At 44.5% G+C, this 16171-nt stretch overlaps 1 protein-coding gene and 1 pseudogene across 1 annotated transcript; both read right to left on the minus strand.

The window, feature by feature from the left end:
* Positions 1-273: 273 nt before the first annotated feature.
* LOC109278834 (60S ribosomal protein L24-like) lies at positions 274-792 on the minus strand (annotated as a pseudogene).
* A 3189-nt stretch (positions 793-3981) lies between these two features.
* Positions 3982-15884, minus strand: NIFK (nucleolar protein interacting with the FHA domain of MKI67). The gene is made up of 7 exons (XM_019469405.2): positions 15702-15884; positions 14616-14753; positions 8990-9098; positions 6900-7111; positions 5577-5642; positions 5381-5452; positions 3982-4764 (listed from the first exon to the last, which is right to left on the minus strand). Exons 1-7 carry the CDS (start codon positions 15804-15806, stop codon positions 4576-4578), a joined length of 891 nt encoding a protein of 296 aa, XP_019324950.2. The 5' UTR covers positions 15807-15884; the 3' UTR covers positions 3982-4575.
* Positions 15885-16171: the final 287 nt, after the last annotated feature.

The raw sequence follows: 16171 nt of genomic DNA on the forward strand, positions 1-16171 counted from the left end.
TGGATTCTTTAATAGTCAGATGTTTATTTAAAAATCTGATCTGTCAGGGTGCCCGGGTGGCTCAGTCAGTTAAGCGTCAGGTCATGATCTCACGGTTCGTGGGATCGAGCTCTTCATCAAGCTCTGCATCGGGCTCTGTGCTGACAGCACTGAGCCTGCTTGGGATTCTCTCTCCCCTCTCTCTCTGCCCCTCTCCTGCTTGTGCTCTGTCTCTCAAAATAAATAAACTTAAAAAAAAATAAACAATAATAAAATAAAATCTGATCCACCAACTTAGCGTTTTCTGCCAACTCAGGGTGAAGAAACCCTCCCAGGCTTTACCGTCTTTTGCTTAGGTGCTGCCTTCATGGGAGCCTCAGCAGCCGCCGTTGCTGTCTACAGGTGCTTGCTTAGCCGTTTTTGCTTCCTTGGTAGCCCTGATGGCTTATTCTCGTTGAGCCTTCCTGACGTCAGGTTTCTGACCCCTCTTGGCCATTTTACCAGCATGAGATGCACCAGTGACGGCCCTCTGGAATTGGACCGTACAGGCGGGTTCTTTTCTTTTGAATTTCTTCTGTCCCTTTTTGTGTTTCTTCTGTAAAGTCCAGTTTCTCTGCTGAGGATTCCTCTTGGAAAGGAATGCTGACTTGCATTTTCATTAAGAAATTAGAAAACCTTCCCCTCAGTCCCGGCATAGGGCCTCCCATGTCCAGGGTAGATTTTGTACCCAGAGAAACTGACAGCTTGAACTTCGTGGCTGCAGCGGCCGCGAGAAGGAAAGATGGTGAAGAGAAAAAAAGCACAGCCGGAGCATCACCGCCCAACAGGCACAATTCTGTGCCATCTAATTTGATAAGAAAATAATCTACTCTGCACAGTGAGCCTACGTGTGACATTCGAGGTCTGCTTTTCTTGTTTTGACCTGATGGGTACTAACTGGTAACAAAAATACATAAAATTCATGGCATCCCAATAACATGGGGCAAAGTACATTGAGCTGGGGCGCCTGGGTAGCTCAGTCGGTTAAGCATCTGACTCTTAGCTCAGCTCAGGATCTCACAGTTCGTGAGTTCAAGCCCCGCACTGGGTTTCTGATGGTGCAGAGCCTAGGATTGGCATTCTGTCTCCCCTTCTCTGTGCCCCTCTCCTTCTTGTGTGTTCATGCGCTCTCTCAAAATAAATAAACATATATATATATATATATATACATATATATATATGTATATATATATGGTTGTATATATATATATGGTTGTGTTCCAACCTTTACTTAGGAACACTGAGCTTTGCACTTCATAGAATTTTCATCTGCTGTAACTTTGACTTTTTAAACCTTTAAAAATGTAAAATCACAACAGGCAGCATCTGACTTGGCCACCACACAGGATGCCCCATGACATAGTTCACTTTGGGCCACGGGACTATTTCTGCCTCAAGTGTAAAATAATTGTGTGTGTGTGTGTGTGTGTGTGTGTGTGTGTGCATACACACCCACTTCTGGGTTAAAGGATAGCAGCCATCTGCATCACAGCCACTGTATGGGAGGACAGCTGTCCTGGGTTCCCTAACCTGGGTCAGTCCTTGAACAAGAGACAGCCTTTGCAGTGGACAGTTGACTTTGGAATTCCTACCAGCACAGCTGATCTGAATTTCCATCTCATGCCACCAATCAGCCAGGGTTCCGGTTTCTGGAACATAATGATCAGTTGCCTTGGATGTGGTCACACAATATTGCAGATACTACCGGCAAAATACAGAAAACCTCACTTTACACTGGTTTGCTCACTGGCCACCCCATTTTACGGCAAACATGCAGTCTGTCATGTCTCTCGTTGAACCTAGTATGTGGATTGATTCTTCTTCCTTTAGCTTTTTGCTCACTATATAATAACAACACATACTTTTGCTTCCACATTATTTAAATGCTTATCTTCTCACTTCAAAAAACTACATTTTTACAGTCCTGGTCATACTGATTGTAGTTTTGAATTGTACCCTCTTGTTTTCTCCGTATCACTGCAAAATTTTATGTTTTACTGCCTGAGAATTTCAATTCTCGTCTTTTTCTCACTACAAAACTTGAAAATCAAAACACCAGCTTGATGGATTTTCTTGAAGACCCTAATCTAGTCCACAGGAAGATATTCTTTAGAAGCACAGAATTTCTATTTCTTACAAAAAATACCCATGGCCACGACACGCTAGAGATGGAATCCCCCCCTCCCAGCTCCAGGGCACATTTAAAAAAATAGTTTGCACATGAAATGATGATGAATGGTGCCAGCCTGAACGGGGTGGATGGGTGGCAGGCTGGGAAGAAGGAAGTATTCAACTCCTCTTGCAATGTACACGTGTGAGCTTCACAGTGCATATGCCCGCTGGGAGGTGAAGGTGCAATGACGTGCTTCCCGGAGCTTTCCCAGGAGGGGAACCAGACGGACATCCAGATCCACAAGGCTGAGAAGTGGTTCAAAAAGGGGAGCAAGATGTTACGCATCAAATACGTATTGATGGGAATGCAAGCTGGTGCAGCCACTCTGGAAAACAGTATGGAGGTTCCTCAAAAAACTAAAACTGCCCTACAACCCAGCAATTGCACTACTAGGTATTTACCCAAGGGATACAGGTGTGCTGTTTTGAAGGGACACATGCACCCCCATGTTTATAGCGCCAAAGTATGGAAAGAGCCCAAATGTCCATTGATGGATGAATGGATAAAGAAGATGAGAAGATGTGGTATATATATATAATGGAATATTACTTGGCAATCAGAAAGAATGAAATCATTTCCAATGACATGGATGGAACTAGAGGGTATTGTGCTAAGCGAAATTAGTCAGAAAAAGACAAAAATCATATGACTTCACTCATATGAGGACTTTAAGAGACAAAACATGAACACAAGGGAAGGGAAACAAAAACAATATAAAAACAGGGAGGGGGACAAAACAGAAGAGACTCATAAATATGGAGAACAAACTGAGGGTTATGGGAGGGGCTGCAGGAGGGGGGATGGGCTAAATGGGTAAGGGGCTTAAGGAATCTACTCCTGAAATCATTGTTGCACTACATGCTAATTTGGATGTAAATTTAAAAAATTAAAAAAACAAAAATACTTATTGAGTGTATTCTAGGCCAGCTACCATTCTAGACGTAAAAATCTGCTCTCTGCATACACTTGAAACAAATCCTTATTTGCATTTTATGTCAGAACACCTAGCTCAGTGTCTCATTATTAAAGACTTAACAAATACCAGATGAAAAAATGTTTGGTGGCAACGGGCATTTTTAGTAAATCTGGATTAGCTAAACAAAAGCAAATTTCAAGAGTATCAGAAACTTTAAAATAGTTGAGAAGGCGAAAACCTACTCGTTTACTTCACGACACCCAGGTCCTTATGATGGAATACTAGTCAACCGTAAAAAAAAAAAATCTTGCCATTTGCAACGACATGGATGGAGCTGGAGTATTACGCTAAGCAAAACGTCAGCCAGAGAAAGACAAATACCATGATTTCACTCAGACGTGGAATTTAAGAAACAAAGAGAAAAAATGAAAAAAAAAAAAAGGCAAACCAAGAAATACTGTTTTTTAAAGAAAAATATTTATATTTGAGTGAGACAGAATCTGAAGCAGGCTCCTGGCTGTCGGCACAGAGCCCGATGCAGGGCTCGAACTCACATGCTGACATCATGACCTGAGCTGAAGTTGGATGCTTCACCGACTGAGCCCCCCAGGAGCCCTGAAACAGACTCTTAACTATAGAGAACTGATGGTCCCCAGAGGGGAGGTGGGTGGGGGATGGGTGAAACTGGTGATGGGGATTGAGGAGGACACTTGTGATGAGCACCGGGTGTTGTATGAAGTGTGTGTGTGTGTGTGTGTGTGTGTGTGTGGGGGGGGGTCACTATACTGCACACCTGAAACCAATATAGCACTCTACGGTAACTACACTGGAATTTAAATAAGCACTTAAAAAGGAAAAGACACCCAAATCCCACTTGCATATAAATGAATTGTAGAAAAAGTTTATTTGCTGGTCACTGATTCTTGAGATACAATTCCACATTGATGATACGAACACAAAATGACAGTCATTAAACCTTGCTAGCCCCCCAAAGACTCAACTTGGTAAAAGCACTCACGTACATATACTTGAAGGGCTTTCTCACTCTCCAAGTAATTTAACTTCCAGTTTCCATCACATGATGTTCAAGTGCTCTTATGGGTTAGCCGTGCACAGTCTAACAGAGAACCATGTAGATGGTCAAGCAAGAGTCTGTATTCTTTATCTGATGGTAACAATAAAAGCTGCAGTAAGTGGGGACTTTTCTACCCAGGAAGAGAAACTAAAGACAGCTATGAAATGTGCAAAGAAAACTAGAGACCAGGACAAAGAGGCAGCGTGAGCCCAGCTACTGCACGCTGCAATGCCAGCAAGGGCAGGTAAGCCGGTTACTGACCGTTTTCCTTACTGACAGTTTGTCCTCCAAGAACCCTGTCAATGGCTGCATTTCACTGCACGTAGTTAAATACAAAGAATTAGCCCTCACAATAAAATCACATTTTTCAGAAGAAATATAATACATTTAGAATCACTGATTGCCTTTTCTTCGTCTTTTTTTCCTTGAGCGTGTAGGTGTTTGAGTCTGCTGTGTTTCTTCTTTTACACCAGGTACAGGCTGTTTGAAAACTATTTCGTTATCTTTATCGTCAACGTTCATTTTAGCCACTTCCGATTTTCGCTTCTCCAAAAATGTTGGTGTGCAAACTGGTGTGGGGCCCTGGATTCAATGAGTAAAACATTGTAATAGAGAAATAAAGGAAGATATTAGGAATGACTTTACCCCCCCCCCCCCCATACTCCTTGCCCTATATTTTTACAAGTTCCCCTGTGTTATTTTAGGCCTGTTTATACCTTTTGGTGATACAAGTGCACATAACACAGCCTAGGCCCTTACCAAAGTTAGTGTCAAGCTCACAATTAACTGGAATAGAACGTGCTCCATTATAGGGTATTAGGGAGAAAACTAGTCTCACATTTGTAAAGATGGTAGCCTCATTTCTCCCTACTGACTCGGTCACTTTGCCGAAAAGGTAAACAGTGCCATACGCTCACAGTAACTTTTGCTAAGCTCACTGCATCTGCCAAATCACCAGGATTTACTAAAACAATCAGAAGGTTAAATTTGAAATTTTAATAAAGTGACAGCAGCATGGACTGCTTTTCCTCTTTTATCTTTTTAAAGTAATCTCTACACCCATCATGGGGCTAGAACTCACGACCCTGAGATTAAGACTCACATGCTCCACCAACTGAGCCAGCCAGGTGCCCCTGCTTTTCCTCTTTCAAATCATTTCTATAATACCCCATTTCCAGAACAGTGAACACAATTTTACCTGGCTATCCACAGTCTGCTCAGGGGTGCCAGGAGTACACGGAGCTTTTTTCTTCTTCTTCTTTGATAAGACCTTCAACAAATTTTAAGAGACTTCACCAATCTGCATATTTATCAGCAACAGTAGTCTTGAATATGTATTTCCCCATTTATCTTTCCCTTATACCTGGCATATAACATGATAAAAAAAATTTTACCTGGCTATTTGTAGATTTCTGAAGACCAGTGTCTGAAGCACTTCTTTTTTTCTTTTTACATAAAACCTTAAATAAAGAAATGAACTGGCAATGTCACATATGTACGCCATTTACATGCTTAACTTATTAGATCCTTACACGCATAATCAGTAAATCCTCTCCAAATGACAAAGCATTTCAATTTAAAAACCAAAACCCAGGATCTTAAGGCAAAACTGGGAGAGAGACCCTCACTAAGGAATGGGCACAGCTGTGGAGGTTGAAATAGGGCCAAACCTGAAGTTGGCCATACAGAAACCCGAGTCAGATGTGAACCAGAGGAATGGTAACAACAAAAGCTACAGTTGGTTAAAGTCCGACTCTTGATATTGGCTTGGGTTGTGATGTCAACTGGGCTCCGCGTTGACAGTGTGGAGCCTGCTTGGGATTCTCTCTCTCAAAAAAAACAAAACAAAACAAACAAAAAATATATATATATATACACACACAAATATATATACCAAAAAAAAAAAAAAAGAAACGTGAACTGGAAGAATGCGAAAAGGCGGGCCCCGTCTTAGCCAAGTTCAGGATTGGGCAACGAAACAGGGCTGCTCTTGCAAAAACCAGCAAACAGGCTATGGGAGAGTCATTTTTTGCAGGCCTGTTTTGCAGCTTCACTGTCCCGGCTCCCACACGGTTCCCACGAGCGCCAGGGCCCTGGGACGGTGACACGCTATTTTAACACCTACTGGGAAAGTGTGTGTTTAGGATTCGAGCAAGAAGTGAACAGCCAGGAATTTGAAAATCCGTGCTAACTCATTTTCATTAAGTTGTCTCGTATATTTCAACCCCTGGCTCATTTAATTCGCAGAACTGACGCTTATTGGTTAATTCCAATCTATATGTTAAGAAGAAATATTTCTAATTCCAAAATCAGAATGGCAATAAGAAAGATCGTTGATTCACAGCCTTGATGTTTAAGGAGAGCATATAATAAACCAAACATTTCATTCTGAATGACATCTTCAATAGTTTTCTATAAGCATTATAGTTTTTGGTTAAACAGTGGTTTAACTTCAGTAACTTAAAAACAGATCATAAAAATTTTGCAAATGACCTAATCCCTTTCAAGAGTTTCCTCTTCTGTATAATGGAAATAACGGGATCTACGCTAACAAACTTTTAGAAGAAACCTACAGTGCAAGGTTTCAAAAACTTAGACAAAGCCTCAACACTGGGCTAGACACTTTATGTATAAAACCATAAACAGGCTGTAATTATTGAGGAACAAAGCTCACCCCGTGAAAAACTATGAAAAACATTTTGTGAAAGAATATTTACCAGTGGAGGAAAATCATAATCAATTCCTTTTTTGGCTAATCTCTTCCTGAGTAACTTTTCTTTCTTTTTAAATCGCTCCTCCATCTGTAGCTTTTGAAGAAGTGTCCGATTCTGATTATACCGTTTCACTGCTGGAAAGGATGGCTTTTTAAATGGAATATGCCACTCTCTAAAAAGTTCTTCGTGTACCTTTTCAGGTGGTATAAAATGACCTAGATGTAAGAGAAAGAAAGAAAAGTGTTTCCAAACCAACGGGACGGAGAGGATTCAATGTTTTTGTCAAGATAATGGGTCTCCCGTTTTCAAGAGCAAGAGTGAAAGAATACGGGGGCGGGGGCGGGGCGGCTAAAGGAAAGGCATACAGGCAACAATTATTGTTAAACGCCAAGAACTAATCCAGGAGCCAGGAATACGTAAGTGAACAAGAGGAGTCATAGAAGGGCATGTCGTGGTGGCATCAAGCCTGGGGGCAAGGGTCCTTAAAGCTCGCAGGATCTCAGACTGTGACCTGCCGTAGCAGAAAGATCCCGTTCAGCTCATCTCTGCGTACCTACCTCTCCAGGACTAAGCCAGCTTCCCCTGATCTCCATCTCTCTGCTTACGGGCCCTTTGCAGGCCGTGGCGGCACACCGGGACTGTTCGCAAAGGCAGGCCCAACCCTCGACATCGACTTTCAACCGACACGTGGTGAGTTGGTAAGTACCCCAGTTCCCTCGCCTGGGGGTTGGGGTAACTCGGTCTCCCCGTGCTACCCAGCAGGATGGAGCCCAGCCGCCTACGCACTACGGTGCTTGCCAGCTCACCCTCAGTGACTTCCTTGTCCCCGGACTTCTCTACTCCCTACAAGTATTTTCCTCGGCTCACCTCCAAAACGCACTACTTCCACTCAAAAAAAAAAAAAAGAGAGACAACGCGGCTAATCCTCCATTTGAACTCCTATCAGAGTTCAGAACCTCTCGTGTGATCTTTCGAAGTCAGACCCAGCACAGCACTGATCCTACACATGCCGTCCCGACATGTTTTCGGTCGCCTCTTGGGCCCATCTCCTCCCGGCAAGAGCCATGCTTTTTATGTGCGAAATGAATCCATGACCTCGACGAGGCTGCTGGGATTCTCTCTCCCAGCGACGGGAACCGAGGGAGGGTGATGCTGCCTGGGCAGGTCGTCAGCCGCGTGTGTGGCTCCGGCACCTGGGATGGTCACACAATCCACCATCAGTGCAGAGAAGCCAAAACTTAGACTCTGCCTCCAGAGGCACCGGGCTCCGGACAGGGGTGCTCTGCGAATGCAGAGCTGGCAGCCCCACTCTCTGTGGGCCGCACTGAGCTGGCGTCGCCCCCCTCTGCTCCTCTCTTGTGGACGAGCCGCGGCCACCGTCATTCACACGACTCTCAGATGGGACTTCTTGCCTTTTAAATTTTTTTTTTTTTAACGTTTATTTATTTTTGAGACAGAGAGAGACAGAGCATGAACAGAGGACGGTCAGAGAGAGAGGGAGACACAGAATCTGAAACAGGCTCCAGGCTCTGAGCGGTCAGCACAGAGCCCGATGCAGAGCTCGAACTCACGGACTGTGAGATCGTGACCTGAGCTGAAGTCGGCCGCTTGACCGACTGAGCCACCCAGGCGCCCCGGGACTTCTTGCCTTTAACCTTATCCCATCTAGGACCCATTAATGGCTTCCCCTTGCCCTCAGGATATCTTCTCAACTCCCAGATTTACATGCCCGGCCATCGGTAACCTGACCTCCTCTCATCTCCTGGCTCCCCTCACATTCCTTCACAGGCAAGTAAGTACCATCAGTCACCTCTCGCTTTGCACGTGCTGTCCCCTGGCGCACTCCCATTCAATCTTCAGGTTTCCACCTAAAGACCCTTCCTCGGGGGAGCCTTCCACATCCCATGAGTGATCGGGCACCTGCCCTTCCATGCACTCCTAGTGACTCGTCCTACTTCCATCTCGGCACACACGGCTCTCACTCTAGCAGATTTTAAAATCCCAACTGGAAATCTGTCTAGAAAATGCACTCCTATCTCTGCACTTAAGTCCTCACAATGCATCCCCACAGAATGCGAGAGAAGAGCACTTACACTTCAAGAGTCTTTCACCAAAAAGGTAGTTGTTCATTGTTTCAGCAACTATCTTGGCAACATCTTCAGACGCAAACTCCACAAACGCGTAGCCTTTACTATTTCCAGTCTGCAATGGAACACCCACCAACAAAAGTAGAACAATCAAATTCTTACCAGTACTGAAACTCTTAAAATGCCATTAATTTAAATAACGTACGTAAGCCCCATTACTAAATAACATTACGACACCTTTAATTCTAACTTCAATGCACGGTGTGGGGATTGTTACGGGAAAAGAAAAAAATCCAAAATAGTCTGAACTATCTTGAGTTGTTCCTGGGATTTCTTTTTGTATTTTTCATTTCATTTGCTTATTTTGAGAGCGAGTGAGCAAACAGGGGAGGGGCAGATAGAGGGAGAGAGAGAATCTCAAGCAGGCTCCACACTGTTAGTGCCAAGCCCAACTCAGGACTTGAATCCGTGAAATGTGAGATCATGACCTGAGTTGAAACAAGAGTCAGACGCTTGGACTGAGCCACCCACGCGCCCCTGAGGTATACCTGAGATTCTGATCACGTGATAAATACACTACTAGTACAACTGGAATTTACTGTATAAAGGAAATCTGGTAGGGCCCACAGTCCTTTACTCATCACCAGTTTCAACGGTAGTCACTTTATTCGTCTATTAACAATGCCCAGCAGAGGGGTGCCTGGCTGGCTCAGTCTGTAGAACATGGGACTCTTGGTCTCAGGGCTGTAAGGTCTAGCCCCACGACCGCACGCTCGGAGTGGAGCCTACTCAAAACAAGACAAAACAAAACAAAACAAAACAAAACAGGCGTCTGGGTGGCTCAGTCGGTTAAGCATCTGACTCCTGACTTTGGCTCAGGTTAAGATCTCATGGTTTGTGGGTTCAAGTTCTGTGTTGGGCTCTGCACTGACAGTGCAGAACCTGCTTGGGATTCTCTCTCCCTCTCAAAATAAATAAATACTTAGGTTGGTTTTTTTTTCCCTGAAGTGTATTGATTTATTTCGAAGGTGGGGGGAGGGGGGCAGGGAATCCCAAGCTGACCCTGCACTGTCAGTGTGCGGAGCCTGATCTGGGGCTCGAACTGGAGAACTGTGAGACTGTGACCTGAGCTGAAATCAAGAGTCGGTCGCTTAGCTGACTGAGCCACCCAGGCACCCCAAATAAGTTAACATTTAAAAAACAAAACAAAACCCAAAACAACGCTCAGCAGATAGCGTGGTGGTTCACAGAGAAAGCAGGTAATATAATTTTCATTCTACACATAAGAACTGGGAAGACACTAACTCCTCAGTGTCACCAAGCTAATCAATAAAATACTGTGTTCATTTTCGGGGCACCTGGGTGACTCCGCTGGCAGCCAGCTCTTGATCTGAGCTCAGGTCTTGACCTCAAGGTTGTGAGTTCAAGCCCCGTGTTGCACTCCACACCCAGCATGGCACCAAATAAATAAATAAACAAATAAATATTGTGTTCCTTTTCACATTTTCTAGTGACCGGTCGTCTTCATGACTGATGGTAAAGGGATGCTGCCACCATCTCCTGAAATGCACATCCTGGGTTCCTGCTCTCCACACAACATAGTGTGTCTTCTCACTTGTCTTAATAACAAGAGCACGGGTTCTAGAGTCCAAATGCCCAAGTCTGGATCCTAGCTGTGACAGTTAGGCAAGTAATGTTAAGCCTCAGTGTTTCATTCTATTAAATGGGGAAAGAATAAGCACTCTCGCGGGGCTGCTATGAAGAAATAATCTGTAAGCGCTCCAGGGGATGTTAGTCAGGCATTTGAATGTTCTTTAGAGTGGCAGAGGATGCCATCCCAAAATATGCTACCCCGGCATAAGGATTATTTTGAGCTGAAGGCAACTGGGAAGTAGTGGATGACGAAAAAGCCGTTTGCCGTCCTCCATTTGCCTAAGAGCAGGACACGAATTTACAGGGTTCCGGCCAGAAAATCTAGGAGTGTAGGTGAAAGCCAATCTTTCTTCCCTTACGGCTCCAATTATCAGTAACGATAACTATTTCACAATTTTGCATTAAACATATCTTTGGCTACGGGTCAAAATTGGTGACAAAATTAAGGAAACGAGCAGGAGGCTCGTTTGTAACACCGCGGTGCCACTAACTAGCAGCTCTGGGTGCGTCGGCTGTCACTTACCTGCAGCAAGACTGTGGTAAAACTTTGTATGTCTGAAAATCCCTCATAATACCACCTCTTTTTTTTTTTTTTAAGTTTGTTTGTTTATTTATTAAGAGGCAGGGAGGGAGGGAAGGTGGGTGTAAGCAGGGGAGGGGCAGAGACACAATCCCAAGCAGACTCCACACCATCAGTCCAGAACCCTATGCGGGGCTTGATCCCACAAACTGAGAGATCATGATATGCGCGGAGGTGCGCTGGATGCTTAACTGACTGAGCCATCCAGGTGCCCCCTATAATCCCAACTCTTAACAGGGAGGGGGAAGATGGTGGAGTGGAAGACACACACTGATTCCAACTTACTGTACCACATTGTAAACAGGCATAAACCTTCTGAAAAGTGACTCGAAAATACATATCAAGTGTCTAAAAAAAGAAACAAATAAAAAACCAAAAAAAGCCAGGGGTACCTGGTGGGCTCAGCTGGTAGAGCATGTGACTTCTGATCTTAGGGTTGTAAGTCTGAGCCCCACATTGGGTGTAGAAATTACTTACAAATAAAATCTGTAGGGGCGCCTAGGTGGTTCAGTCATTAAGTGTCTGACTCTTGATTTTGGCTCAGGTCATGATCTCCTGGTTTGTGGGATTGAGCCCTGTGTTGGGCTCTGCTCTGACAGCATGGAGCCTGCTTGAGATTGAGATTCTTTCACCTTCTCCCATCCTTCCTTTCTCCCTCTGTCTCTCCCCTGCTTACCTGTAAGCTCTCAAAATAAACTTAAAAAACAAAAAAACCAAAAAAAAGCGCCAAGCTTTTACCTAGTGGTATCAGAATGTTGGAAGTACTGTGCAAACAGTCAAAATTGGGGTGAGTGGGGAAGGTGGCAGCTTTATTATGCAACAATGCTGAAAATGGTACATTTTAGTGCATCTCCTTAAGGAGCGAGCTTTCTAAAAGAAAACTGACCTTAACTCTTCTTCAAAAAAGCCAATGTCAAGAAAAGCAAAACAATTAAGCCAAAAGGGCAAGAAGACTGTTCTAGATATGCTAAAGAGCTAGAACCAAACACAATGCATGAACCCTGATTGGATTTCAGAATGGGTAGGGGAAAAATAATCTGATTATTAACTGAAAAAATTGAGCTGAAGAATAAAATATAAACTTGAAACAAATATGACATGTATGTTCCTGGTGCTAGCTTAGTAGGTTATGCGTCTACCTCTTAGTTTCGGCTCAGGTCGTGATCTCATGGTGGCGGGACTAAGCCCCACGTAGGGCTCCGTGCTGAGCACAGAGCCTGATTGGGATTCTCTCTTGCTCTCAAAAAAAAAAAAAAAAAAAAAAAGAGTAATGAAAAGAACTGGATTCATGAATAGTTAATTCCCTGGACTTGGGGAGAAAATGAAAAGGATTGGGGAAGGGTACAAAAGGGGACCTCAAGTCTACCTATAATTTCTTTCTTTCTTTTTAAAAAAAAAAATTTTTTTTAAACATTTATTGATTTTTGAGACAGAGAGAGACAGAGCATGAACGGGCGAGGGTCAGAGAGAGGGAGACACAGAATCCGAAACGGGCTCCAGGCTCTGAGCGGTCAGCACAGAGCCTGACACGGGGCTCGAACTCACGGACCGCGAGATCATGACCTGAGCCGAAGTCGGCCGCTTAACCGACTGAGCCACCCAGGCGCCCCTATAATTTATTTGTTAAAGAACAAAGATCTGAAACAAGTGTATGAGATCAAGCTGACACCTGATGAAAGTAAATGGTGGATCACTGAACAGTCATCAAATATGCCAGCAGACTTTAGGATGTTTAAAATACCTCACCCACATAATACACAACCATTACAAAGAGGCAAATGGAAAAACAAGGGGAGGAATACAGACAAAATGTTATTTTGCTTAGGATGGGAGACACTAGGGCATTTTAAGGTTAAAATCCTCTTTAATGTCGAGATGTTGCTTTGACAACAAAAAACTTCGGATCTGTGCTTTTATGACAATCAGCAGATAACAGGTGCATCTCTCTCCCCTCACACACCAAATTGAATATAAAATTTAACTTTGATAAAAGGTGGAAAAAGTGTATCAAGAAAAAACAGATTCCAACAGTGAGAGGTCTATGGTTATAACCCAAAGCGGATGTGTGCAGGGAAGAAAATACAGTGGCCGCTCCTCTATTAGGAAAACAAAGCATATAAACTTTTTCTTTACTAGAAGGGAGGTACAATATAACAGCAACATTTATAAAAGATTTACTGCTGGTATCAGTCACTGTTCTAAAACTTTACATTCATTACCTTGTTTAATTTTTCATCATATTCTTCTAGGAGGTGTTTGCTATTTTGTTTTATTCACATTTTACAGACAAGAAAATTGAAGCATGGAGAAATTACATAACTGGTCCAAGGTCATACAATGAGTGACCTGTACAACCAGGGTTCAAACCTAGGTGGTCTGGCTTCAGTGTCCTTATACTTAACTACTCAGTATACAGCCCTTTCCTATCATAGGGATGCCTGTGCCAGAGGCTAATACAAGACATTCGTACTTGAGGCACCTGGGTGGCTCAGTTGTTTGCATGTCTGACTTTGACTCAGGTCATGATCAGGTGTGTGAGTTCGAGCCCCACATTGGGCTCACTGCTGTCAGCAAAGAGCCCACCCCGGATCCTCTGTTCCCCTTTTTCTGCCTCTCCCCCACTTGTGCTGTCTCTCTCTCAAAATAAACATTAAAAATAAATATTCTCGGGGCGCCTGGGTGGTTCAGTCAGTTGAGTGCCTGACTTCAGCTCAGGTCATGATCTCACAGCTCGTGAGTTTGAGCCCCGTGTCGGGCTCTGTGCTGACAGCTCAGAGCCTGGAGTCTGCTTCGGATTCTGTGTCTCCCTCTCTCTCTGCCCCTAACCCACTTGCATTCTGTCTCTGTCTCTCTCAAAAATAAATAAACAAACAAACAAATATTTTTGGGGTGCCTGGGTGGCTCAGTCAGTGGAGTGTCTGACTTCAGCCTAGTTCATGATCTTGCTTGTCCTGAGTTCAAGCCCCAAATCAGGCTCTGTGCTGACAGCTCAGAGCCTGGAGCCTGCTTCGAATTCTGTGTCTCCCTCTCTCTCTCTGCCCCTTGTCTGCTCATGTCCTATCTCTCAAAAATAAACATTAAAAAAAATTTTTTTTAAATATTAAAAAAAAAAAGATACTCATACTTGCTCCTCAAACTGAAGTTCATGTACCCGTGGCCTAGTAACCATAGAATAAATAGGATTCATTTATCAGGATTATCAATTTAAATTGAGGATTTGGAGCAATTTAAAAAAAAATAGCAAAACAAACATTTACATTAATACTGATTGTGCCTTTGTTGCCGGTTCTAAATCTTACCCTCCCCTTTCTGATATGAACTGTGATAAACAATAGTATATAAACGTGCATTGTAAAGTGTCAAAACTTACTTGTAAGACATAAAACGATCTAATCTTACCCGTTTACTTCTGGACAGTCTGAATCTCGTAACAGTACCAAACTGGGAGAAATATGCTCGGATCTGGGTTTCGTAAAGCGCTGGAGGTAAGTGGCCCACATAGATTACTCCAGGAGTAAGTTTCTCTTTCTCCTTTCGCTGAAGACGTAAAGACCAGGTAAACAAAACTTTTAATTAAAAAAAATCACATTGCAACACAACTTCAAGACTGCTGGCTTTCAGTCGAAGACAAAAGACTTGCCCTGCATTTCCAATGACAGAGTAGTAATTAAAAACTTTGGTGTTTAACGTCTACCTCCCCAAGAGGGCAGCGGTCTAGTGGTAGGTAGGTAGTCTTAGCCTCCAGTATCGCAGCACCCAGCGCCCTGTAAACGTTCAGTAAGTATATGCTGAATCGATGGATAAGCAATATTTGCACACATCATTTTAAATCTTCTGGCCAAACTCCACACAAATATACCCTTCAATTTTGCTTGCAGTTCACCGTTTACTCACATCCACTGAACTGAACAATTTGAAGACACTGACTTTCACAATCCCGAACAACCTTCTAGCACCTCAGTCATGCCCTTGCTTTCTATAAGCAAGAACTTTCACTTTTGTCAAATGTGTGTTTTATGCTTAAAAACCAAGGCAAATACAACTTGATGTCACGGGCCCTAGTCAGCCAATGAAACTCGGCAAACACTGTCTTTTAAGAACTCCAAAATCACCAACTGGGCAAACAAAACTCTCAAATTCGGGGGCAAGGCGGAGGCGTGACAGCTCTAACCTGGGGTTGATTCCATTCCCAACAGCTGGCTCTCTCCCCTGGCATCACCCCGATTACCTCCCGCGTATTTCCATAGGAGACCCCTAAGGCCTACACGGCCAAATTCCATCTCTCGATCGGCATACCTCTTCCGGTCTCGGGGAGGCCTTGGCCTCCAAGCTCGTTAAGGCCGGCGGGCCACCCCGAGAGACGCTGGCGCGAGCAAGGCGAGGAGCGCGGGGGCAGGGAACCGCACGGGCTTCCGCGCTGTCCCGGAGACCCCCAGACCCGGCTTGCCGCCTCCCCTCTCAGTTTGGCCCGCGGTGGCTGCTCACCTGGGTTGCGCGCCGGCGAGACTGCGCCACCTCCTTCTGAAACTTGGCCTCCTCCTGCGGGTTCAGTGACAGGAACGGCTTAGCCGGGCCTGCAAAGACCGCCATGGGGACAGCTTCCAAGCCGAAGAGCTCCACGCGGCGGCCCCGGAAACGCCGAGCACTTAGGTCCTCCAAAGCGGAAGTGGAGGCAGGAGACCTGCGCGGCGAGGCGCGGGGGGCGGGGCATAAAGCGCGGGATGGGGCGGAGCCGGGAGGGGCCCGAGCGAACACGGGCGCCCACTGCTGGCCGGGCCCCGCTTGGCCTTGCTCTCTTTCCGGCCACCTGTCTAAAATGGCAGACGCTAACTTGTTCCCGTCTATGTTGCGGCCAACCAATTTCAAAGAGAGGTTCGAGCCCCACGTTGGGTGTAGATTCCTTAAAAATAAAATCTTTAAAAACAAATAAAACACAACCAAGTAAATTTGAAGAT

Source organism: Panthera pardus, unplaced genomic scaffold, assembly GCF_024362965.1.
Source record: "Panthera pardus isolate Hobbes unplaced genomic scaffold, ASM2436296v1 HiC_scaffold_10, whole genome shotgun sequence".
NCBI lineage: Eukaryota > Metazoa > Chordata > Mammalia > Carnivora > Felidae > Panthera > Panthera pardus.

Excerpts from the sequence above, each read along its gene's own strand:
- NIFK (XM_019469405.2), bottom strand. The coding sequence starts at position 15,806 with ATGGCGGTCTTTGCAGGCCCGGCTAAGCCGTTCCTGTCACTGAACCCG. Across the intron at positions 5,453-5,576 it reads AGAAATCTACAAATAGCCAG|GTCTTATCAAAGAAGAAGAA; the intron begins GTAAAATTTTTT and ends AATTTGTTGAAG. Across the intron at positions 4,765-5,380 it reads AGCAGACTGTGGATAGCCAG|GGCCCCACACCAGTTTGCAC; the intron begins GTAAAATTGTGT and ends CATTGAATCCAG.